The sequence below is a fragment of the Anser anser genome, assembly GCF_964211835.1.
Source record: "Anser anser genome assembly, chromosome: 20".
Classification (NCBI taxonomy): domain Eukaryota; kingdom Metazoa; phylum Chordata; class Aves; order Anseriformes; family Anatidae; genus Anser; species Anser anser.
The window spans coordinates 3,170,836-3,198,365 of record NC_139741.1 but is presented as its reverse complement, the minus strand read 5'-3'; the positions used below and the strand labels follow the sequence as shown (position 1 = coordinate 3,198,365).

General features: G+C 34.3%; 1 protein-coding gene across 10 annotated transcripts in view; it reads left to right on the top strand.

Moving 5' to 3' along the window:
* The window catches only part of BRIP1 (BRCA1 interacting DNA helicase 1), a 122,798-nt gene that overhangs the window by 50,299 nt on the left and 44,969 nt on the right, over positions 1-27,530 (top strand). For 7 of the 10 annotated variants that reach the window (XR_014574226.1, XR_014574227.1, XR_014574228.1 and 4 more), the window contains 8 exons: positions 3,181-3,293; positions 5,656-5,738; positions 7,654-7,977; positions 8,730-9,569; positions 11,834-11,907; positions 12,632-12,710; positions 14,665-14,886; positions 15,855-16,012. Coding sequence is in view for 3 of the 10 variants with exons in the window: in XM_083806286.1 (XP_083662412.1) it covers positions 3,181-3,293; positions 5,656-5,738; positions 7,654-7,977; positions 8,730-9,569; positions 11,834-11,907; positions 12,632-12,710; positions 14,665-14,886; positions 15,855-16,012; positions 17,125-17,148 (1,917 nt within the window). In the remaining 7 variants the exon portion in view is untranslated. Of the gene's footprint in view, positions 1-3,180; positions 3,294-5,655; positions 5,739-7,653; positions 7,978-8,729; positions 10,723-11,833; positions 11,908-12,631; positions 12,711-14,664; positions 14,887-15,229; positions 15,262-15,854; positions 16,013-17,124; positions 19,641-27,530 lie in introns of those variants that run through there. The other 3 variants (XM_083806286.1, XM_083806287.1, XM_083806288.1) reach the window with 3 other exon arrangements.

Sequence of the window (27,530 nt, the reverse complement as noted above, 5' to 3'; positions counted from 1 at the left end):
TGTTTTTTGTTGCTGTTTCTCAGTTAATATTCCATAGTGAAAGATGTCGAACTAATTAAGCATTAAAAGAATGAGCGGTTAGCAGGTATAATGCTGTTAGACTTCAGTAAATGTGAATGTGACCATGACCTCCCAGATAGATCAAAGCCTAATCTGTCTGACAGCTACAAGATGGCAGAGCTTGCCACCGGCCTTCTGCTGCTGCTTGCTGAAGCTATTTGTCTGTAAAGCATGCCTGATAGCTAAGAGTATATTTTTAAGGATGAACAGGTAAAAGTAAAAGGCTGTCTTCTGACATTTTAACTAGTCCCTTCTAGCCTGTGGTTTACTGCACATTTAGGATATTTGCTAGCAGGAGAGACTGGCTTTTTCACATATGCAACATGTCATTTTGAATTGGGCGTTGATTTGATGTTTGATAATGTAAGAGTTATACAATGAAATAGATTCTGATTGCATTAAAATGACATGGCCTGGCCTTTTACGTTTCCTAGACTTATGATGAAAACTGAACTCTTAGCAATGTAAGTTGTCATCTCGTGCTGAGACGTGATTATTGAAGTGAGAAAACCAAATGTTTATTTTCTGCTAGCCCTTTCTTAAATAAAGTAGAAAAAATAGGTTTTAAAGACCCATTACAAAGTTAGACCAAGTGAATACTGATTTTTATATAATTTGAAAAATTAACTGTCGTCATTGATATGCTTAGAAGTTGTATACATTTGCATAATGCTAATATGTATTGGAACGTAACTAATGTATTCTATTCACAGGGTAACATCATGACGGTGATCTTCAGTGGTTTATGCATGCAATTAAAAATATCATTAAGTATAAGACATATGACTGGTTATTCTAATACTGCTTTAAATAGCCTGCTAGAGGAGTAGGACACGTTTGTTACAACTGGCCAAAACCTTGCTGGTAACAGAATTTCTTCAATAGAGGAAATCGTTAGAAAACTTACCAGGGCAAGAGGAAAAATGCAAAGTATATACAGGAGCATTATTGACATTGATTATGTTTTAAAGACTTTAATGACATTTTCTCATGTCCTACCTAATTTCTCCAACCTACCTTGTTTCTCCAAGTAGCATTTACATCTGTGGAAATGTCTAGATACAAGTTCCTTCTTACAGAATGGTATTAATGTGCCTAAGAGTTCAGAAGAAATCATCTTCTGTTTTGAAAATTACGAGGGAAAACTGTTGTGCCAGTCAATAGATTCTGAGTGACTGGAACAAATATTAAATCTGTGAAATCAAACTGAATTTACTTTCTGGCTGTAAAGATTGAATTTGTAAATTTGACAGGCAATTTAAAGGGCATAAGTACATAAAGTAAGATTTCTTATCCAAATTCAACTTGAAAGTTACCTGTCAGAAGAGGTTAGAAGTCTGCTGTTTTCTCTCCTGAAGCGTGTCCTTTCGCTTGTCAGTTTAGAAAGGTTAATACTGTACAAAAGAGCAATGGAAAGACCCTTTCTGGTGTAGCTTTATGTTTGTTTATTGGGAAAAAAATAAAAATCCCCTGTTCCCAATAATAATAAATTCTTCTGATATATGTTAAAGTGCGTATAATGTCCAAGTAACAAATTCTTGTTCAAACTCAGGCGTGTTATGCGTGGTTATCCACGTGATTAGAAAGGAGTCAAGGAATTTCTTCTGCAGCTGGTGTTGGAGCTGCCCTGGGAGCGGCTGGGAGATGGCATTTTTCCCAAAGAGGAGCCTGCTTCAGAAGCCCCCCACTTTCTGCCTAGTATTTCTAAAATGCTGCCTAGTCCGGTGTCCTCGGTCGCAAAATACTGCGTGTTAGGGCGAAAGGTTTTGGGTGGTAGGAGCTCGGCAAGTACGGTAGGGCTGCTGTGGTCATAAACATACTGCTAAATGAATCGTAGCTCTGGAGATACAGCTGAAAGATCAGGTCTTTATATTGAACCACTCTGTGTCTGCCTCATATAAGCTATGAGCAATGTGGATATTAGTGCTCATCCTGATGAGCATGTTGGATTTCATTCCCGTTCACAGCTAGAACAGTATGTTGTCTGTTGGGGTACTGATGCTGTGTAGTAAGGCAGGAATCCTGACACAGCTTCTGAGGAGTGAGTACTTGAAATGTGGCTACTTGCAGCCAACTTTCAGGGGCGTTCTGCTTTGATAGCTGCAGTCAAATAGGTTACGAAGCTACTGTCTGCCACAAATTACAGTATTTCCTTGCTGGCACGACAGAGGAGTTCACAACTCGGCATGGCAGCATTCATAACCTGCTGAGCACAAACTTGAGCCTTGCAGTTAAGGGAATCAGTTTGCCGTGGATTTTTGAGACCTTTCACATTTGTTATAGTTAGAACTGTATGTATTAAGTCATTGTCACTAAAGCATATCTGAAGCGTTTATGTAATACAGGTGCAATCTTTCCTTGAAAAAAAACAACATTCTCTTGTGAAATCTGTACTCCTTTCAGTTTATACTCATGGTTATTTTGTAAAGATGTGGTTAAAGTTTAGGCAAGATCTATGCTGTTGTTTTTGTCTGTGCAATAGTATGAGTAGCACCTGTGAAAAATGCTGCAAATACAGAAGTTGGCACTTAGATTGTATCAGAATGTGAGATGAGAATGCAATTATGCTGATAGAAAAGACTTTTGTATTCCTCAGAGATTAATGCAACTGTCCTGTCAGGAGAACTGCTATTATTCGTGTTGAATCTGTATTAGTTTTTGTTTTTCTTTTCTGTGCATGTTGCAACAGTTGGAAAGTCAGTGGCTCCATGGTATGAGCTCAGATGCGGTGTTAAACCTTTTTCAGAAGGTTTTGGTGACCTGTGGTTCTTAGGTAAATGACTCTAAAGGCAAGAGCTGAGACCCAGAGTTATTTTTGTCTTGAGGTAGGCCTTAATTTTGACTAAGGCCATCATGCTTAGTTTGATTGGCCGTAATGTAATATGAACAAATAATGATTTGGTTGGGAAAATCATGTTTACTTATGATCTGGACAAAATTTGGAAGACTTTCCCTGGAACTGGAAATGGGATTGTTTCTAGCCTGCTTTTTTATCTAACAAGCTCCCTTTTTTCCTTTTTATATTTTCTTATTTAATCAACATCTGATTCTTTTCCCCTTTTAGAATATTTCCATTTCAGAATTATTACTAAAAACAATATATTGTGATTTCTTTCTTAGGTTGAATTAAAGAGGAAGTACAATGACCAGCACAAAAATTCGAGAGGCCTTTTACCAGGGAGTCAATGGTATGAAATTCAAGCTTACAGGGCTCTGAACCAGGCCCTGGGAAGGTGAGATAAACTGAACATAATTAAAAACATACTTATTTGTAGAACTTCTTGTTTGTGACATCTTCACTGATTAATTCTTCATTGTTAGCACAGAAGAAGTAATCAGGCCAAAAAACTCATATTACGGAAATCAGGTCTTCAGCTATTCTGTACTGGCTGAACATGTTATGTATTTGTGTTGTTATAATTCCGAGTTTTCATTTTATATTCAGACTCTGCTTTAGTTTGTTTGCAGGTTATGTTGTTGTTAGTCCAGATATACAGAAAGGAAAGCATTTGCAGAGAAAAATAATTCTTGAACTCATAAACCAAACGAAAATTCTTAGGTCTTTTCTAAGACACACATACTATACACAGATACTTATATACTTATATATAAATATATATATAAATATACTAATTATTACTCTTGGTGGGCTTAGACCAGTTGTTTGATGTTTAGCCTGCAAGTATTTTTTTAAAGGGAGAAATAGTGTTTTCTTTTAAGACCTTTGCAAAAGGTCAATTCAATTATGCTTACTGATCTTTTTCCGGATTTAGAAGTGGTATAGCTTACCTTCTCAAAAGGAAAAAAAAACCAAAAACCTAAAATTTATTAACATGATAGAATTAATTCATCCTTCTCCAAAAAGGTTTATCATATACATAGGTAGATACAGTGTCTATCATCTGTATCTGTGATTCTTGCCATACATCTGTTATAGATGTATGTATGATATATATATGCATGATAGAGGCACAAAGATTTATAGATCAGTTATAATAATATAAATGGAAGTTTGGAAAGAAACTTGAGAATATAGTCTTAAGTAATAAAATCTCATTGTAAATTCTTGTTACAGGTCTGATTTCTTAGGTTTCACTTTGCAAAATAAGAGCATTTGTTAACAGTTGTTAAGAAAAATAAAAACAGGTGGTGGAATTCTAATAGTAAGAAATGAATTTGAAGTTTTGTCACCAATGGGAGTTTTAACTTAATTCTAGCTTTAGTGAAAATTGCTTGTATAATTTATGTGAATGAACTCATGCTAGTCTAAACTTAAATGGAAATAATAGACTTCCATTCTGAAATAAATGTGTGAATCGTGTACAGTATTGGTAGACTAAGTCCTTACTAACTTAGGTTTGGTGAAGGATGACAGCACATGATGACTATTTTTATAAAAACAGAGCAGTCTACTAAGGTGATATAAACCAGAATGTAGCTTATTCTGAAAACTGCAGCAAGTAGTTGCTGTAGATACAAGCTTCTTACTGCAAAGACGCCTGCAGGGATAGAAGTGAGCAGAAACATGCTAGTCTTCAGTCTGGCACTTTTCTCTTAATTCAGTGCTGTTACATTATACAAAGTAACACAAGTCCATGAAATGAAATAGCAGCCTTTGGGAATATAACAGATGGTGTGAATGGCCAGGTGACAACCGTGCTATGAATTCCTTGCAGTGCTGATTTTCCTAAAAAGTGTAGGATGTCTCTCCGGTTTGTGTCATTCATTTAAACTATGAGTTAACACTTAATTGAGCAATAAAAAATGAAAAGTGGGAAGAAGTCTGTTCCTTAAAGAAGTTGTGGTAGCTTTTCTTGTCATGGAGAAACTTCAAATACAAATTTCTTTGGAGGACCAACCTTGTCACTCCCATTTCAATGCCTGACTGTTACGCTTGTGTTTTCATGTACATATGTACATCTTTTTCAAAAGTTGTCCTCTTCTTATGCGATGGGGATAATAATCCAAAGCTATTACAGACAGATTCTTTTCCACGTTTCACTTAATGTTATTACTGTTCTTTCATATTTTTCTGGGAGGCAGTATAGAAATCCAAATAATGTTCAAAATATCAACACATGTGAAGTGAATATTGGAATATTTTTGTATGCCTGTAACAACTCAGTTACAAACTTAACAGTATCACTCAGCTTTGATTTGCAGAATTTTACATTTCTTTATGAAAGTGCATAGTTATTTAAAAAACTGCAAGCCATTGTATCAGTACATTTCGTTTTCTTTTACGCTCTTACAAATTCACCTTTCAGTATTTAATTTATTCGGTTAAGAGTGGAAAACAAATAATATATGGTTTGATTAGCTGGTTGGATTAGCTAGTATTTGTGTTTTTTTATTTGTCTTCATATATTAGATTCAAGAACTCAATGAAAATTAAGTTTCCACGATATACTCTGGTAGTGTAGTTTTTGCATTTATAATGTATTTTTTTAGTTGCAAGAGTAGGAAAGCACTTTCTATATGTTTTTGCATACTCCAGCAGGCTGACTCTTTGCAGTTCCTCATCTGATTCCCACAGTTTTTGACTACATGCACTCTAATTATATATACACTCTTTTTTTTGTCACTTGCCTGTAGGTGTATACGACATAGGAGTGATTGGGGTGCTCTTATTCTAGTTGATGACCGCTTCCGGAATAACCCTAACAAGTACATAACTGGTAAGTTATAAAAAAAAATTTTTTTTTCCACTCCTAGGTGAGTAATGAAAGCCATAACAAAATATAGCTGTTAAACTCAAAATGTGTACTTGAAACTTAGAAGTCTAAAACTGCACTTAATATCACTAGTTCAATAAGTGCTCTGAAAATGCATTGATACCAATATTCAGTCAATTTAATTTCCTTTCCCTTTTGTATGTATGCAGATGATGATACAGAAATTTCAGTATGAAGAATTTAATAATTCTTTCTTATTCTTGCTTATAAGTAAATACCTGAGCACTCTGAATCTTTGCATATTAAATATAAGTAGGGTATGTATAAATGTGTGCGCACAGGTGAGTGTGTATATGTATGTATGAAAAAGGTAGTCACTACGTTTTTATTTGGACTTTGGATACGTCTCTAGTGGAAGTATACTTTACATTGATAAGAATCTTTAGTGATTTGAGTAAGCAGTCTGAATTTAATGTTCTGGCTTTTTAGGTAAGAACAGGTAAAGGCTGGGCTGTTCCTATTATGGAACCCCTAAATGGTCAATATGCAAAAAAGTAACTTCTCTCTGTAGTTTTATACTAGCTGGAAATAAATGCAGATAAAATAAAATGGAACATGCATACTATCTTAATAGAAAAGAAAAAAAAAAAGAAGAAATTACTGAGGAATGCATTACGTATCTTTGTTCCTGTCCTGTATAGAAGGAATGGGTAAGAGGACATAGTAAACAGATAATGTTGCAGTCTAGTCAGCAGATGGAGCTCAGCCACCATACTACAAGTCAAACAATTCTCAGACGATTTTCTGACATGTCTTTTACAATAAAAATACATTCAAGTTCTCTAAGGAAATGGAAAAAATATAAATATAAATATATATATATAATAACTATACATATAACATATATATATCAACTCTTTATAAAAATATACAAATGAGTTACATAAATAATTTTTTATATAAAATTGATATAAAAACTCAAATTTCTTTAGATAATTTGAATTCCTCATATATACATATATGTGTGTGTATATATAAAAAGACATATAATCTATTTTATCCATATTATCCAATTATCTTTATAACGTTTCTAAGGAAACAGAATTTGTATCTATCTATATAAATATATAAAGTCAATATGATTAAGATTTGGTAATATTAGTATTTTTTCTAAAAAGCAAAACTCCACAGAAGAATCCAGTTCTCTTTTGTCAGGGACTTTTAAACAATTGGTATTTAAAATAACATTTCAATGGATTTAAAAACATTACATTTTTATTAAGAAAGTTATTTTTTACTTCAGTCTTGTGTATTCCAACATCATCTGAATAGCTATTAGGTTTAAAACTTCTGCTATATGAGGATTCTAAAAATGATGACTATATAACAATGGTATATTGCCTTGCATATAAATGTTGTCATGTTGCATTATATTTTTGCTATTGGGTAGTTGTGATTATTTCTGAATATCTTCCATTATCTGATATAAAGTTGTAAAAGCTTCATTCTATTTAAATTCTAATTTTTGTCATATGCTGTTAGTATGGTAATAAATAGCTGTACTCTATGTAAATTATTAATAATTCATGATAACAACCAAAGTGAACACCCAGGTATAAAAGAAGTGTAATGGTGTTTTTGCAGCAGTTTAAATTTCAAAAGAGCGTTACTGAAAAAGTAAAGGTGCCAGTTCATTTTTATTTCTTTTTATAAGAAAGAAAAATATTAATAGTATCATTCATTGAATCAAGTTCCCAGCCCTGAAAGGGGGACATACATTATCTTACTCAAAATACTTAAGAGTCTGTACATATGCAGAAGTATTTGTAGTATTTAGATAAATGGTATTTCACATCAGTAAACAGTATATATGATATAGTTTTGTGGTAACACTTTTTTCCTTCCCCCCCCCCTTTAGGATTATCTAAATGGATTCGCCAACAAGTCCGGCATCATGAAAATTTTGGTAGTGCAGTTGAATCCTTGCAAGCATTTGCTAAAAGAAACCAGAAAGGCATTAATTGTTTATCACCGTGTAGTAGTGAATTTCTCCATGTACCTTCAAATTCAAACGTGTCATCAGCTTCTCAACAGGAGGCAACTATTCAGCTGTCACCAGATGTTCCTGTTAAAAGTGAGGAGCAAAATTTGGTCCCAGATACTCATTTTACTACACCCATCAACTCAATTAATCCTGCGACATCAAATCAGTCCAGTAATATCATGGCAGCAATGAAACAAAGTATGTTCATTTCCTGTGGGGAAAAAATGACTTCATTAACAATTTCAAATGTCCAGTCACCTATTTTTTTGGAAGAAACAAATGTTTTTTAAACTTACTGGAGTGCTATAGTACAACATGATAATTATTCACAAATGTATATGAGCTGTGCTCAACGTACTGAAATTAGTTGTCATTCCATCTGGTTGTCTTAAAACGATAATATTTGAGAAGATTATAGTACAATTAAAACTATTTTCACTTAATTTGCTTTTGTAATTGAAAAATATGAAGATAATTTAAATTCATGTGCTTCAGACATATTCTGAGCATTATTGCAAGACGAGTGCTTTGATTCAAGCCATGTCTGTTGTTTAGGCATAGTGAGACTCCTAGTATACGATCTCTTCCTGCAACAGCTTTACTAGTAACTATCCGTCCATTCCTAAATTTTAGGAAAGCTTATCATTTCCCTTCAGGTAAGAAAGATGTAAATAATATAAGAGCACAAAGCATAAAAAATATAGATTTTAAATCCAGTTGTACATATGCTCTCACTTTACTTGGGCCAGTTAATCTATTGATTTCATTAAGACAATTCACGTGCAAAGATAGTTGTAACATCTGGGCTTTTGTTTGTATTGGATCTTAATGAGTATTATAAAATATCTGTAAACCTAATAAAACAGTGGTAATTTTGATGTGCTAAACATGCTGTAAATCAGCAGGGGGAAGGCATATACAATTAATTAATGTTTTGTGATTTTTCACAGGTGGCCAGAAAGTTGATGTAGAGAGTCATTCTCACAATGCAACACAAAGAAGAAAACATATGGACTCCACACCCAAAAGGTCTGCAACTAAAATAGAGAGAGCAAAAAAGAATGATTGGACTAATTCTGGTTTTATGAAAGAACACTGCTGCTTTAAACCACTGACTTCAACGCCTTTGCCTGTAGCTGCAGACTGCATGTCCACAGCAAGCAGCAAACAAAAGAAGAATGTGAATAGTGCTAGTGAACTTATTGATGGTGTAAATCAATGCCAGTCATCGTTCATTTCAGAACATAACCCAAGTGTACCAGAATCACATTTGGAAACAACTAATTTTTCAGTTAAAAATACTGAGGCTCCAGTTGCCGAGGAGCATCTTGATGAGCTACAGCTTCAAATTGAGCCCTGCAGTGAGCTTCCTTCTGTAGGAGGGAAATCTGAACTTTCAATGTTAAATGCATCTGCAGAAGATGAGGATGAGGATGAGAGCATCTACTTCACACCGGAACTCTATGATGATGTAGAATCAGAGGAACAGGAAATCAGACCACTAGATCCAACCTGTAATGCAAATGAGAATCTGAGTGAATGTGGAACATCCGCAGTAGCTAGTGATCTTTTTGTATTCAACACCTCAAAAACGCTAACTGTAACAAAAGAAATGGTTAATGATGATGACAGAAACACAAGTTTACATGGAATAATGCAAAACGATGGGAGTAAGAATAGTGCAGTTACTGTTGTAAAGATGGCTAGTGGAACTGAAGCAGAGCAGATAGAATCTCAAGAGATGGACACCAAAAAACGGAAAATCAGTCTTTCCAGATCACGAAATAAAGGTGTGTCATCCTTTTTATTGGACAATACTAGCACACAGTGACAGCCTCTATGGGAAATGTAGTGAGCAGCCTTTATAACGTAGCCTCACTATAGAGCAGTAATATGGCATTCTAGTTAACATCTAAAATATGCAACTATCAAGCTCAATCATTCATTTTATGTTTTTTGTTTTTTCCTGTGCAAGCTATGCAACATGCAGTTATCTGTAGATATAATTCAGATTCTTCACCCTAACATTGTGGTCAAAGGACAAACATCATGTGTGGAAATTCTGAATAGAAGCCCAAATAATTCTTGTCATTGTAGGGTGAAGAGAAGATTTGTCTATTACAGAGTTAATTAGTCTGCCATTAAATGCAAACGGCTGAGTTTACATCAGAAAGTAAAATGTCAATATATAAAAAAAAGATTATTTGCATTTCTTATGATTTTTATTAAATATGTATAACAGCATCTTTGCAGATCAAGTAACGTGATAGAGTAAGAACGAATACTGAAATAGATAAGTTCTTCAGTACTTGTTTCCCTCAAATTTCTTTTGTCAAAATGAGCATATCAGGGCCTGTGTAATAGCAGTATTTGAGCACTTGCCTCTCATCATCATCATCAAATATCTTCTTAAATAGTCTTTCTTTGTTTTATGTAAAAGTTGGTGACTCTTTTAAAATTTCTTTTGTTTCTTTTGGTTGGATTCTGTATGTATTCGTTTCAAAACAAGTACTCATCTGCCCTTCAAACACATTTTCTATGCCATATACAACAATGTAAATTTGTACATAATGGACTTTAAATCTGCCTCAGTGTACTCTTTTTTTTTTTTGGAGCATTTTAAACATTTCTTTGATTTACTGCAATCAAAACATAAGCCAGGATTTTGCTGTAATAAAGCATTATGCATGATTTTCAAGAAAAGATTGTTCATTTCCATCCTATATTAATATGCAGATGCAGGATTTTTGCAATCATAAGATTGATTTATAGGTATTTGTATATTCTGAATGAGAGCTGAGGTGAAATTGTTGACCGGTCATTTTCTCTAGGAGTTCATCTGAATAACATTCTGTGACCATCTCTGCAGAACTGTGAATGTGTTCTTATCAAAATGATTTAAATTGTATCCCTTTGCAAAATAAATAGACCTTTATAAAAATAGATCCTGTGTTTGCAAGCATGGCAAGAATATTGTTAAATTTCTTTAACAAGCATTTTTTTGCAATATTTCTTATGAGATATTTGGTTAAGCCTTTTCTTTTATTGGTGCTGTGTAAGGATCATGTTTCTTGGTTCAAGTTCCATGGAATTCTCTCAATCATCAGGTGCTGATGGTTTTTAGCTAACTACATCCACGCTCCCACTTGATAGTGCAGAAGCAAGCTCTGATGTTGGCAGCAATTTAAACATATGACACATCTAAAGATCTAACAAATTTTCTGTACCAAACTACTTTTTATGTTTATGTGTATCTAAACAGGTAATAGAAATCACTTAAGTTTAGTGGCTTGTCTGCTCATCTCATGGAATACTATCCCTTAGCTGTCATCTTCACAGATTTGCCTCTCTTTATGGACCATCTTTAAAAGTCCATCTTCCTTTCCTGATCAGGAGCAGATTTTGACTTTCTTGAATCCATCTGGTGTTGTATCTTACTTTTTATTAGAAATTCCTTAGGATATGCCCCTTCTTCGTGTCAAATATTTTATATTAATTTGCAATGTCTACATTTTGTATGAAATTACTAAACCATTATTATTTTTAACATGTATTAAAAACTCAACATTTTGCTTGTCAGATACTAGATTTTTCTTTTAAAGTTTTCGTACAGAGATCCACCAAACTCAAATCCCGACTGTAGCTGAGATGCTTGGGACAACCGATGGATAATAATTCTTTGTATTGCTGCTGGTTTTGGAGGGAAGGCTGGGAGAGGGGAAGGAGGAAGATGGGCAGTTTCTTTTGGTGTAAAAGCTGTGTAAATTCAATCTGTATTTGTCTTTAACTATAGTATTCAATATGTTAGTGGTAAGCATATTCTTTATTTCTTTAGTTAATATATTTATGATGATTGAGTATATTAAATTCATTTAGCGTCTAGGTAGCAGAGTAATTGAAAGGAAGCAAAATCAATGTACCAACCTTCCTAGAGTTATTTCTTTGGATTTCACAGATCTGGAAAAGCTAAATTATTGAAAATTTCTTTTGTATAAAATAGGTTGATAGGATTTCTTCTGTCTAAAGTAATCATGAAATCTTGAATTTATTAAAGGATTGAAAGTTCAGAGACAATGCAGGCGAAGAAGAGCTACTGTTAGGGCACGTGGCTACACCTGTGAAAGAAAGGTACCCTGTAAATAAAGTTTCTAATTTTTAAGTGGCTACTGTTGAATGTTAAGGGGAAATACAAAGTACTTATTACATAATCTTTTAAATGATACATATATAAATATATGGATAAAACAGCATATTCATGGTCTGTATGGCTTGCTCTAGATCTTTACACTCTGAGCAGAAGCCTTTGTTTCATGTGTGAAGCAAAGGAGCAGAATGTTTTTAAGTCCCATTAACATGAGTAGAAGCTGCAGATACTGACAGTCTACAGAGTCCAGCTCATAGCTCATTATAGATGGGATTCCTATCTCAGTAGAAGCAGTGCTTCCAATTTCTGGTTAGTACATAATTTTTAAGGCAGGATTTGCAGTGTAAGAACATAATCATATGGAAATTCTGCAAGAGTTGGACACCGGTTTTCCCAGGTTCCTCTGCAAAATTCCAAGCTGAATCTTTGATATCCTGCTGCATCATTGGCTGTAAAATATCTCATTTTATATAAAACTATTTCTCTTCAGGCTAGGTTAAACATTTTTAGTCTGTAGTGTATTTTAATTTTAAGCTAACAGAAACGATAAATATTGATTCAAATAAATTTAAGCATTTAAAGAAGTATGTCTCAAGTAGTTCTGATATACTTCTAAATGTGTTTATACTTACATGCTTCAATCTGTATAGTTGCGTAGTTAATATATGCAAACTAGTATTCACATTAACTTGCATATTGGCTTGTTAGAAGGAAAACCACCAACAACCTTGCGAGAAAGGACTCTATTGTAAAGTATGTGGAGCTGAAATACTACCAAAAGCAGAAGGTAAGATCTATGTAACTGGTCATTTGTTTCAGGTTGGGAATGGTAGGATTCTTAATCCTTCCACAGTGTTGGATGCTGAAGGCATATTTTAGACTAATTAGTTAATTTCTCCACTAGGTATGGTAAGTAAATAAGTAAGTTGTTAGAAATACACTAGAGACTTGCAGAAAAAATTTTGGGTGGAGAAGTTATCACAACAAAGAAACCTGTTCTACTTGGTACTTCAGTGAAAATAAATTACTGTTAATGTAACCTTTCTGATGTGTTTCTCTTCCTTGATTAAGTGGTCCAGATGTATTGATCTATCTTGAAGGTACGATGGAAACCTGAATGACATTTAAGAGTTAACTGGAGGCAACAGGTCTTGGCATTATGCAAGGCTGAAAGAGATTATTTGTAATATAGTGGCCTATTCACTGCAGTATGTTGCTTCTAAGGATTAGGTGTTAATTTGCTACCAGTTGCTGTGAGAATGTGGGTAATATCTTGGCACAGCAACTCTATGAATCTAATACATGTTTTAATGAAACTGTCAAAAGTTTTACTGAGAAACGAACTGTATGATCACTTCGTTGTTTTTCAGTATGTAGCCTACCTTGCATTAATTTAGTTTGCTCCTTAGCTTTCAGTCGACACATTGTATGAAATAAGAATTAGATGTGCTCTAAAATTGGCTCTACTGTTTTTGTGAGGTGCTTTAGTTTGGGAAAGTCTAAAAAGTTGATAATAGCAATAACTCTTCTACATTTTAGAAAGGCACTGTATCTTCACTCTACTGGGCCATATGCAGTAATGACCTAATTATAAGAAGTTGTCATGAATTACATGCAGAAACAATTAGAAATAAGCTTTTAGAAACAGACTTTTAGGCTTAGAAATAGACTTTTGTGTGGAGTCATTTACAGCGTGCTATGGTATGGGATTTTTAAACTTCCCTTCCCCTTCTGTAAGGCCCCAAAAGCTTATTAAATGATGAAACATTCATGGAACTGGTGTCAAAGAAGTGACATTAGCAAAAAGAAAAAGCTCCTGAAACAGTCTTCAGCCATGAAAGTGGGGAGGCCAGGCTGAGTAGGCAGGAACTGTGTGCATGAGCATTTAGTGCTTGTGACTCCAATGTGTGATGTAGCTGAAATGCATGTCAGGTCGCAAAGCTAGTCCAGACGTTATATGAACCAGAAAATATCAAGAATGAGCAAGTATCCTCTTCTGCACACCAGATCTGAGCCTGAGGGGAAATGGAAGATGCCCCCATTGCTCTGGAGCCATTAAAGTCACACGCCAGCTAGCAAAGTCCTCGTTACTTTACAAATAAAGTAGGGATGCCCAGGTGATAGAGGCTGTTGCCTCTCCATTTTCCCAGACGAACCATAATCTATTTCCTTTTGGACTTGTGTAATCTCACCAGTAGACTTTAATTCATTTCCTTAATATTAATTTATCAGCACTGTCATATGTTTGCTAATTGGTATAGAATCTGTGAAATGGAGTAACTATGTATTAAATAAAAATGTTTTGAACCACTGAGGTCCTTGAACACTAGCTGTTACTAGGATGTCCATTGTCAGCAAGAAGTTTAAGGCTGTTTAAACTGAATCTCAGATGTCAGTTGGTTCATGAAAGTTGAAAAATAATAATTTGCAATGGTTTGAAGAAAATTAAAAATAAATGACACTCTATTCAAAGTGGATTCAAACTCGCTGGTGAGTTTGGGAGTAATAACAAGGGGGAAATTATCTGTTGAAAAGTAAATTTTGGATGCATTAAAATATTTAAATAAGGCCCTATTCCAAGGTCCATTTGCATTAATAGAAGTCTTTTCACTGACTTCAGTGGGTATTGGATCAGGGCCTAAATTACCATCTTGTAAATGTGGAAAATTTGCAGTATGTTTGAACAGTACTGTATTCAAAACCATTTATATGTGTCTTACATCCCGCTTTCTAAATTATAGGAACTTTGAGAAAAGCTTGGTACAGTAATATTGAACTGAAAATAATCTGGAAACTCTTCAGAAATACTACTGTAAGAAGTAAAGAATCCATTAATAATTGTGCGTGTCAACTAGCTGCCAGCTCAGAAGATGATAATATGATGTTGGTCATCTCGGATGCTGCAAGTCTTAAGCATCTAAAAGAAACTTTGAAGGTCTATCAGATGCCCATGAAAAGCAAAGGTAAATTTTACTGATTACTGATAAATACCATCTAACATTTGTCAAGTCTTATAGCTTTAAATGAAATACCTTTCATTTTCTTTAGATGCCTCTGATTTTGGTAATATGCTTTTATCTCTTGATCTACATAGGAGATTTACTTCTGTAGAGAGAATCTGTAGAAGTCTTTTGCCTCACTACTACTTTCCAAAATACTATACAGGTTTTGCGGATATTTACTGGAAAGTATTTTTGAGCCAAGAGAAACATCTGAGCTTTCAAATAGACTATAACCTGTCTTTCGTTAAATTATATAGAATGTTCAAATCTTTTCTAAAGCTTTTTTGTAATTTTTCCTTATTAGGAAACTTCTCCATTTGAGGGACACTGAATATCAAGTTAACAAAAGGTGCTTTCTACATGCTTTCTTCTGTGTAGCAATTGTCTGAGTAGTGGGAGAGTGTAGAGCTCTCTATGCTTAACCAAACAGTGAAGATGGACACCAGTTTCCTCTCCATTCCCAAATTTCTCAGGGCCTTACATAGCATTCTGATCAAAAAGAAAAGATAAGGATAATGAAAACAGAATCACTTACATTCCGTATAGCAAATTAAACTCCATGAGGCATATACTCTGGCACAGTTGTTAAAGTTAGGGCTCTGTAGAAGTGATATGATGTTCATATTTGACGTGAAATGATGCCTGATGTCATACTATGCAGTGTGTGATACTTTAGCAGCATTCAGGTGACAGAGACCAGAAGTAAAGTACTGATTTTTGCTAGTGTGTAGGCAGTTCTGGTGCTAAGATGGCACTCTATTTTAAATGCTACTGAATTTGCAGAGATTAGTAAGTATTCTTTATCACCTTGCTTTCTTGCAAAACAAACAAAAAATGTTTTGAAATGTGAAGTGCAGCTTGTGATCTCTTAACTGTTTTAAAATATCTCTTGATGTCTATGTAAAGCACTCTTTCTTTCTTTTTGGAAGATGTGAACGCCGGTTTATCTTTAAATGCTATTTGGAATGAGAAGGAATATTCTCTGACAAGTTACTTACAATGCAGGAACTGTGTCATCCAGTCGATTTCTCCATGTCCTTTGATAGGGGCTGAGGTTACTCACTTCAATAATAAAGTACAGTCACAGGTAAGTAAATTGGTTTACTTTGTATATTGAAATGATTGCTGAATAATTTGTATTAAAATACCATTTCTACAGATGGTAGAATGATTTTTTTTCCTAGAGTACTTGTATATGCCTTCATCTAACTTCTACCAGAGATTTGAAATGATTTTCAGTATCACAGTTAAGATCACTTAATACATTTGACATTGTTTATACCTAATTTGATGCAAAGTCTATAGTATTACGCTTTATGAAGGGGGATAGGAAAACAGGCAGCAGCTATCCATGTCCTTCATGAGGAGGAAGTCAGAACAAAACGTAATCACACAAGTGATATAGTCAGACTTGTATTTTTCATGTCTCTATGAATTTTCTTTCATATATGACTGTGGGTGGAAGTGTAATTGAATTGAATCAGAGATTTTTGTGTCTAAAACTTTGCCAAAAACTGAATATGATCCTTAAGTTTTGACCTGTGTGCATCATTATCCTCAATACAAGCTATTTGAGATGTGCTAGATGACAATGTGATAATGAAACAAAGTTTATGAAGCATTACATGCCATGAATGTTGGTATTTCAAACACTATTACTAGCCTTTCAGTGTATTCAGCATTCATTTTAGATGAAAGATAATGAAATGATACATTGAGGGAATTTATACTGAAAGAACATGAAATAATCATTTTTTTTCTGAGGCATAATGGAGTGATTTCTTGTTTTCTCATATCTTTTTAAGAGTCTCTTTCTGTATTTTTAAAATAAGGGGCTCTGTAACACTGCCAGGAAATCAGAAGCATTGTGTTCCACTTTGTTGCTTTCCATGACTAACTGTGCAAACTAAACAATGTCACTGATTTTATTCATGCTGCTAGCCAGGTAGGCATTTGAAGGGGGGACTGGCTGTCTCTCATAGCAGGTGTATCAAGTATCAATGTGTAACCAGCTGGTATTTGATTTACAAGTATGTGTTTTACTAGTGTAAAATAAACAAATGTTATGTTCTTAGACTGTCTGCAGGTCTTAACTTCCTCTGTTTCTTTAGCTAGAAACACACAGTTAATTGTTATATATTTTCTGAATACGTCTGTTTCTTTCCTATTCTTTTCTTACACTCTGTTTCCATCCACTAGAAAGAAATCTTGGTAAACCTCTAGGCTGTGGAGAGCAACACAGGCTAAAAAAGACCACATGTGGCTTTGGAGAGTCATTCTGAAAGCTGGTGGCTTTCAGTAGAGACACATCTAATCTCTTAATGCATGTCTTTGTTTCAAAGAGATTCAGGGAAGAAAAAAATATCTCGTCTTCAATAGACCTGTGAAACAGTTGTCAGAACAGACATCTCTGCTTTGGATTTGTAGCAAACCGTATGCATTATGACTAGATTTGTACACCAGGTGACTTGAACGTGAGAGCTGTGGGGGTGAATAAGCTACTCCTTTTTCTTCTTTTCCCCTTTTTTCTTTTTGGTGAAAATAATGTTACTTATTTAGAAAGGTAAAATGTACTGGGGATGAATGATGGTAGAAGTAAATACAGCTTTAACTTTGTCATCTCCTTGCTTTAAATCAGATGGCTGTTTTTCTTTAATTGGGAGTATATGAATGTAAATGAAGACGTAGAATGAGTAAAAGGAGTTTAAATTACTACTTTAATAGACTGTTGTATGGCAGAGCAAACACACATGCATTAGACTGAAGAAGCTGTAAGTCAGTTTTAGCTCCCAGTTATGTATTCTTGAATACAAGATCCTGCTGTTGTTGAGCAAAATATTTGTAGAGATGAAATCAACATTGTAGTTTATACTGCTGCCCTACCCTATGTTAAATCATGTACGTTGTCATGAGGTATCGTATGTCATCTTAAACTACTTCATGTCATGTGCTCTCCATAAATCAAGTACAGTTGTTTCTGGAAGGCAAGGAATTATTCATTTAATAGAAATCATATTGGTGTAGCAAAACAAGCTTAAAATAGAATCACTGGATTTAATATTTGCAATTTACTTCAAGGTTTGGTAACCAATTAGAGAGGCAACACCGTTTGTCGTGAGTTAAATTGCAGGTGCGATTATCAAATTACATTTTGTAAATCTTTTTTTAAACCTACACTCTTTCATATTAATTATACATTTATATTGAAAATTAGATTTTTATATTTGCTGCTACATTTCTACAAATTCAATTGTATCATATGCTGGGCACTGACCTAGAAACCTCCATTAACTTATTCAGGCTCTATGTGACATCAGTGGCATATAAATTAATATTGTTATTTATGTTCCTTAATACACAACTATTTACAATATTTTCCTGTTTGCCATCTTCTCTGTGAAATGGGAACAACTTTATAGATGATACGTTTTGGAACTTACACTTACAATACCAAAATATTTTCTGTAAAGGGCTCAGAGTGCTTTAAGATCTAGCCTAGCTAATATAATAAATTCTTTCATATATTAAAAGGTGAATGAAACTCTGACAATTAAATTCTCAAACTTAATAAGGAGTTGTTGCTATAACTGATTAGACAGTCAGCTGTTGAGACAGTAGGTTTTATATAACAGGATATTGTTTTGTTCCTCATGTTACTGGCAAACTTTTATCTTAATGCGCCTATGGGGAATACCAGTCTGACCTCAATCTGAGTAAAGCCTTAATAGTCGACGTGAGGGATGCTTGCAGGAGGTGGCACGGTCATTTTCGCAGACTGTATATTTGTTATCGCATGTTAATCAGATTCATCATTCTGTTTAATAAAGATTTCATCTGCCACGCGAATGCATAATCGGCTATGTCTGAGTGACTGTCTTTTGTCTTGAGCAGATTGCTAAAACTGTATTAAGCATCATTAGACAAAAATGACGACCTTATTAATTTGTCCTTTATGTGTTTTCCAGCAGATTGGACCTCATTATTATGCAAACACAGTACACAGAGCAGCACCAGAAGTAGCTCATTAATGTTTCTTTCCCCTTAGTACGTAACAGATTATTATTGTGAAGTGTGCATGAAATAATTGCTAATTATGTGCCTTAAATTTTACAGTGATTGTCTAGATCTTTTTTTATGTGCTTTAAGAGTACTGTAGAAGATCATCAGAAGCTACAGGTTAACAGTACTGAAGCAGTAAACCACAGGAAGTGAATCACAAAACATGCATTTTATCACACATTTTTCTGCCAAGGAGTAATTAGGACAGCTATGGATTGTTTTATAGCTAGCTCTTACACCATTTCTTATTGTAAAAGAAATGACTCTCAGCTGGCATAATTTAATTGATAATTTAATAGATGTGTCTGTCAATGAATAAATGCAGGCAAGTTTAGACTGTTGACTTCTGGTAAAATAACAAAAAAAATCTGTAGGTTTTTGAATGGTAATTCCCGAATTAGTATGGTTCCCTTACTTACACACCACTAAAACATTCTATATTTCCAAATAGTGTTCTTTAAACCTTATGTTTTCCCAGCTATGTTTTGCATTTCTTACAGGCTCTATCTTCAATATAATTCTCCTGAAGATTTATAAGCATGATAGAAATTAAATGTTAGGTTTTGGCATTCGTCTGTAGTTTGACAACTTTGTGCTAAGTGTGTAATTGGTTTAAGCTGGTAGTGCTTCATACTTATCCATGGCACATCTTCTCTAATCTGTCTGCCACTGTAGCTGATAAGACTTGGCCACAACTGAAGTTTTTGCAGTGCTAGAAATAAAATCCTGATCCATTAAGGGTTTGCATGGATTTAGCTTTATAATCTGGTTTAGAAATTGTGAGTAGTCAGATTTTAGATGCGAGATTTGTTGTCAAAAAGACATCATGAAAACAATTCCATCAGCTTAAATTTTCCTAGCACTATTTTGTTGACAATCTAACCTAAATAGTGTTTGTATTTCTGAAGAAAAGTACTCTTGGCTGGCAATTATTTATTATTTCAGCATTGAAACAGGTATCTTTGAGAGTTAGGAGGATAACAGCATTCATCTGACATTACTTCTATTAAGTAAGTTTGGAGTCTTTACTGCATTTGGCTGAAGTTGAGTAGTTGTTTATGTCATCTAATACCACCATTTTAATGTCATAGTTGCTGCATACAATACAAGTTAAAATAAATGGAGCATGCTAGAAGTAAGTTATTCTTTAAATGTTTCATGTTTAATAGATTGTTACTGAATATTTACGAAGGACAGATATCTTACGCTTCCAAAAAATAAAATGAAGTTTTTAATGCAGACACTGAATTCTTTTTACTGCATTGTTACCTATTGGGAATCTGGACATTTACTCGTTAGAATCACTTGACTGATAACCATTGAAAACTGTTGGTGTGACATTGCAGAAATAATTATTTATTTGGTTTTCGATTATTTAAAATGACAGTTTATGAATACATTACTATAAACAGGCACAGGTATGCTTCTATTAATATTAGAGGATCGCCAAGCATGACTACCATCGTTGTCAATAAATGCTTTCCAGATTTTCAATGATATTATTGCACGGCACACAGATGTGTATGCTTATAATATAATACAAGCACATAAACACACTCCTTTTTTATAAAAGCAAGCATAAGTATTGCAGTTAATTGTTGAATAAAGCTGAAAAGGACTCATATCCACCGTGCTTTGACACTGCACTTTTCCTTTTGCTCCAGAATCCATGTTTTTCTCTCTGCTTTGCAGATCGTTTTCTGCTCTGCATTTTTTCTGCTACTCTGAGTTTCACTGATCTATTCAGTTACCGTTTTTAATTAAATATCATGACTAAATCTAATGTGTATTATTTTCAACATGTGATTTTTATTTCATAGAAAAGACCGCATCGATTCTTGAGCGATTTCACAGAGCTTGCTGAGAATTTCTGAGAAATAACATACTAAAGACCTTGGGACTGCTAGGCTGGGGGATTTCGGAATTTACCTGAGTTTAAGTTTAAACAGATTAAATATTTTTGGAGAATCTGTAATATATAAATATTTTCAGAGAATCTGTACACAGGCCTTCAGAAGGGAAGAGCCATAGATGACCTCAGAAAAGACCCTTTTGTGTTGTTACTCTCTGCTGGTGCCAGAATCACTAGTCTCTCAGGAATTATCTGTCTGATTTCATAGAATCATAGAATATCCCATGTAGGGTTCATTTATTTATTTTCACTTTGCCAAAAATGCATTCATTTCTTCTTTTTCTCTCTCCACTTGCTGTGGGTCATTGCTATTTTCAGCTGACACTACAGCTTGCATTTTATGATCTGCATTGAAAATACTTGCAGGATACCTCTAGCTTTCTCATTAAAAGAATGTTTGCAGCCTTTTTGTGAATATTGTCAAAGTTGCCTTACATATGAGCTTATTAAAGAAGTGGGTTTATGACTCTGGGAACAAGGGTAAATGTTTAAGCAAGTATCTCTATAAATGAGCATATGCCATGTTGTCATTGCAAAATCTTCTGTGTATTTATTGTTGTACCCATGCTCGCACTATTCTTCAATACGGCTGAAAGCTCTATGTATCAGGGACTGATTATTTTATTCCTTAATAAATTCCTTGAGAGCTATATTTAAGTGAAACTAAATCCTAACTAGTAAGAAATACATCAACCTTTGAGTGCGATCTTGCAGTTACCAGCGCTTTTGTTGTCTTCTCTTTTAAGACCTAAATTTTCCTCCTCCTCTTGACTTTTATTATCAGATACTTAAAAGTTGACTTGTACAAATGAATATTACTGTGGCTGCTGACAAGAAGTGAGAACTCTTGAGTAACTACTAACTAGATAAGGAGGGGTGCAGAAACTGGCCTACAAAGCACAGGAACGAAACCAAATTCCTAGGTCTTTCTTCCAGGTATGCTCCTGATACAATTGATAGTGCTCTTCTAAGTTGATCCATAATCTAGTCCCTCTCCTGCCTTAGAGCCCCACTGTTTAATGGGCTACCTGAGCGCTAGGCCTGCCAGGCGTGCTTGAAACTGGGCCTGTTTGTGGGGGCTGCTGCAAAAATGGTCTGAGAAAAACATGTGCTGGGGGGAAAGAGGCTGGAGTTCATAAGCCAATTTTATTTTATTTTTTTAATTCAAGGCTGGACTTCCAGAGCCAATTTGTATAGACTTTTTATTTCATAAATAAATAACATAAATAAAGCGCTGATTTATCTCCTAGCTACTTGCTCCTTTGGACATTCTGCCTGCTGGAAAAATTCTGCTCAATTTAGTTGTCAAGTTTCTTTGAATTCCACTCTATTGAAATTTGCTTTAAAATATCTATACTTTCTTTAAATATTTATATAGTCATATATCTAAATATTTTAAAACATAGGAACCAAAACCTAGTTGTAGGCTCACTTAGCACATGTTCTAATTTTCTTAAAGTGCTGTAACAGACACCATCACTGTGATTTATTCTCTGCCTTGTATAGATAATCAGGTGATCTTTCATTCAAAAATAAAGAATATATATATATTATATATATTTTATATATATTATATATATTATATATTGTATATAATTATAACTTATATTTTTATATATATATATATATAAACTTGGGTAATCTTTGCAGGTGAAGCTGGCTTTGAAGGAAGGCCTGACGCAAAAAGCGTCTGTCCTTCCCCTACTTTTCCTTCCCAATCTATACCTCAGGCTTTGGTACATTAGGGCAACTCTTTGTGAAGCTGCTTTGGAAAATGCACCTCTGGACTGGTTTGGATTAAAAATATTGCCATTTTTGCGGGAGTATTTTTATACTGGATCATTTCTGGGATCTGATTAATGGTACAATCCCACAAACAGTTTTATCACAAAGAATGAGAACTGGAATGTGAAGGAACAGAAAGCCCAGTGCACCGATAGCTGAAGCTGAACGAGTTATGGAAAACATACAGTAGCAGCTGCTGAAATTACAGATTCAACATTCTGATTGTTTTATATTCTAATGAACGTCCATTGTTACAGCTAGTATTTTATACTGATTATGTCAGTCACATAGTGCAGCTGCCACTGACCCCACGATCAACAGTAACAAAACCCCTCTTTGTTATCAGTATGGGAAATATCTTGGTCATTATGGGTGTGAATTCAAAACCAGAATAGCAATCATGCAAAGGAAAAATTAAAAGCTTCGTGATTCATTGACATGAGTCTAAATGTTTCATACACAAGATTATGTTCAAGTCTTTTTTTAAATTGTGCTTTACCGTACATTTTTACATAATTAAATTATAAATTGTTAAAACATCTCTATGCCATAGTACTTCTGTTCATTAGATGCACCAACTTCTCATCAGTTTTGCATACTGAACTCTCTCTTTTTGTAAATTTATGTTCTATTATTAAATGTAAATCTCCTATTAAGGTAAGAGTACTTGCAGTTTGACTTCTATTCTTAAAGTGAGTGTACTTTCAAGTAGTTTGACACTAATTTTACTAAGTGATAGCCATTTTTCACACTTTAAGAGCCAAGTGGCTGTAGTAGAATGAAAGAGTGAATTAGATTTGTTGCAGATGTTTTCTAAATTGGATACCTCTGTGATCTGTAAGCCATTCTTCATTTCCAGGAAATTAGAATAAAATAATTTTGTATAACATAAATATAGCATTGTAAATTTACATAATTAAACTCAATGGTATACCTCAGACCACGCAGGCTGTGGTATGCAGCGGGCAGGAATATTTTCTGTAGTAATGTCTGGCTAGTTCAGTGCAGGAATTCTAGGTTGGGAACTCTTAGCTCTTAAATTGCAAACATACAGCAATAATATAAGGTAGGGGGTGGAAAAACAGACAATTTCCACCATTCTTCCATATGTAATTTGTATATGGTATTGGTTATTTTTATTGTTTAAGTTTCATAGTTTCTTCCTCTTGATAGAATACAAACATTTGGATGAATTCTATGCCTGAAGTCAGTGGAACACAGATAAATTTGGTTCTTTCTCCTCTCAGAAGGGCTTGAAATAATAATGATAAAAAAATTGGCTAAGATTTTAAAGATTTTTATGGTGTTTATAGATAGATGCGTGGATCTTATACAAAGATTTAGCCATGTCTGTCTTCAGGGAAGGAAAGAAGACTATCAGATAAAGCAATACGTCAGCACATTTGAATTCACGTAAATTGTACGTGACTCCAAACTTATTTGAGCCCTCTGTCCTCTGGCTTCCTGGTATCTAAATGGAAGAAAACTTCTGCACGCATTTAGCTTGTGCTCATTAAGTGCTTTGAAACGCTCAGGTTAAAGTTATGTGTAAGCATGCAGTATGATTATTGAGTAGACTTGTATCAGTTTTCTGCCACTTATATACTTTTATATGATCTATTTTAAAGATGTAATAATTTCAAAGTAATGTGTATTCATTCTAATTGGTATAGAATCTTTCATGTACATTTAAGACCATTTATATATTTCTTTTGTTAATTCAATATAAAAACCGTTGTTTTAACTTTAGATAAGTTAAACAACAACAAAACTATTTTTGGGCAGTTTTGACATCTACATTTTATATTTTATAAACCTCAGCTGCAGTTCACACTTGTGGAAACTATAAGTGTCCTTTTATTTTTAACAGCAGCCTAGGGTATGGTTGAAAGAAGCATATTTCCATTTTGGCTTTTGTTTGAGCAGCTTCCAAAACATCTTTCTACTCTTTTTCTGGAAAATTTGCCAAGTCTAGCTCAGATTAAGTTTCTTTGTTAGATTTGTTCTTTTAAGCATCTGGATCAGAAATTGTATCCCATACTATGTAGTAATGAAACATTTGGAAATCATCTGAGAAATGGTAGTAAACCATGATAGTACTGTACATTCTTTTTAGGAGTAAGAAATATGTAGCTTACAGAGAAGTTTGAGTTTTTTGAGTAAGTTTTATTTTGTTTGAACAGCCCAACTAAGAGGTCACAGTTCGTTCTTCTGGGACACAAACAGGCATTTTTATCTCTTAAACCATTGTCATCCCTTTTATCACTGAAAAATACTGTTGTGCTTGATGTATATCTATATTCCATGCCAAACTTTAACATTCTAGGATATTTCAGGGTGAAAAATAGATATATAAATAACAGTTATGTGAATTACAGTTTAGATTTTTATTGCAACTCATAAAGCCAGTATGGCACAAGCTGGTGAATGATTGGGTTTGTTTTTTTCTGATGTATTTCACTACTTAAGCTCTTTAAAAGAGAAATCAATATTGCACATGTAAGTTCATCAGTGGGGCTAAAAAATCAGTTTAAAATAAATCATTGGAATTTATAGAGAAAATGTTTTTCTTGTGTCATAAACTTGAGAGCCATTATATAAAGTCAGTCTGCTCATATTATGCTTTCAGTATAAATTGTACTGAAGAATCCAGTTTGTTGAAGTGAAACAGATCTGAATCCTAGTGGTAAAGAACTAGTGTACCCTTGTAATTAGCTGTAGGAGTCCTAAATTGAAGAAATGCTTGGACATTAAATACAGTCCCTCAGAAGGGATAGGGAAGAAGAGGAGACAGCACAATGTGGAAAGGAATATGTATGTTTTGTATTACTTTTTAAGCAAATATATTTATTCACTTAAAAGAATTAGTGCGGTAGCCAAAACATTCATTACATTCCTGCACAGCGCACCATCCCCTCACATGACTGACTGCGATTAGGGACCCAGCTTTATTTTGCCTGTTTTAGTAAATGCAGATGTTAGTTAATTACATTGGGTATATTGTGCAGTTCTTTAGCTTTTTATTAATTTATTTCCCAAGTATTTTGTTGCTTTGAAAGGCATGCAAAGCAAGAAGAGAGCTACCAGGAATGAAATCCGAATGTTTATTTTCTTATAGCTAGATTTCAACTATCAGCTGATAAAACAGACACCAAATCCAAACCACTTGTTGCTCTGGAGTTTACTGTAAATGTCACCTTCAGGGAATGAATCGGAGCCAATTTTCTATTCAAGAGTGTGGTGGTTTTTTTTAAACTTTTTTTTTTTTAAAGCTTTTTATCTAATCCTTTCTTGTTACACAGTACCTCTTGTGAAATTTCTTCCTCCACGGTATGTATTTCAGCTTCTATATGAGAAACACGTAGGCTGTCTAGAAAGGCACTAACATGGTTTGTAGTTAAAGGAAACAAGTCAAGATAGCCATTTGTCGATAATACAGATTTTTCCTTCATCTCTAAAGAAGTTGTATTTAGCAGTATTTAGGGAAATCATATCTGTTTGACATGAAGCTGTTGGCGTCTTTAAACTCTGCAGCCGCTGCCGTGTCAGATACTACTCTTACAAAAGAACTTTCACAAATGCTTAGTTTCTGGGTGTGTTAATAATCAGTTTCTTCACCAGGACATGCATGAAGCTCAGGGCCTCATGGATTCATTGGTTTCCCTGTCACTGGAGATGATGTGTGCAACAAGAAGTTGTTTCTGTGAATTGGAAATGCTCTGCTGGGCTTCTTTGTTTTTAAAGATTGTTTGCTGGCTTCCATTGGTGTCAACCAAAATGATTTTTTTTTTTTTTTTTTGCAAGCTTCAGGCCGATTTGGTCAATTGAGAATGCCTTTGTATTGATGTAGGAGAAAGTAGCATAAATGGTTGCACAGTATGTAAGAAGCAGGAAAAAGCAGATGGCTGCTCTGTTAACGGGGCTTCTCCACTTGATCTCACAGGGAGAGAGACCTTTTCATTGTCAGAATTTCTCAAAGCTCATTGATTTTTCATTCTAGCAGGATTTATTTGCTTTTGAATCACTGCTGTGCTGTTATCATTAGATACTGAACCTTTCACTGGGTTGCACATTCCACTGGTTTTTTGATACTTGCTCTTTTAAGATTCCTGCACAGAACTTCTTTCTTTCCTCTTTGCATTAAGAACACTTACTAGATTCTTAATAAACCAGACAGACATTTTTGTTTAAAATAATCTAAATGCAGTTCATTTGTTTTTTTCAGTTTTTGCCTAACACTCTAAAAATGTTTAAAAAAAATCTTTTTCTAGTTCAGCAGCTAGGTTTTTTATCCCAGATTTTTTTTCCAAAAAATTCTATTAAAAAGTGTTTATTTCACTAAAAACAAAACAAAACAAAAATACAGATGTTCTGAATGAAACGTAAGCTATGTTGAACAGCATTATTCAAGTCCTTCATTCTCTTCTGAAGGAAACCAGTATAGAATGCCTTGCGTCAAGGTTGCAAAAAGATTGCAAAACTGAACAAAGTTTTCTGACGCTGTGTGCTTAAGCAGGAATAGCTTCAGTCTTATAGTGCTTCTTTTCTAATTAATTAGATCTACCTCTTTCAATATATACTTTCTTGTGGTCTTGATCTGGAAAATATGAAAACGGGTTGAATAGAGATTCCCATTTACTTATTTAGGGATTTGGGCTTACAGAACAAATGAATTTACCCGAAGTGTGATTTTTCTCTTCTTCTCTGCATATCGTCTTATTACCATAATTTTTGGAATGAACTAAATCTTGATCCTTCAGAATTTTACTTTCTGTAGTTCTACCCATGCCAGCTGTCTTTTCGGCAGCGGTGGAGCTGTTCCCTAGGACAGAAGTTGTAGAACCGTTTC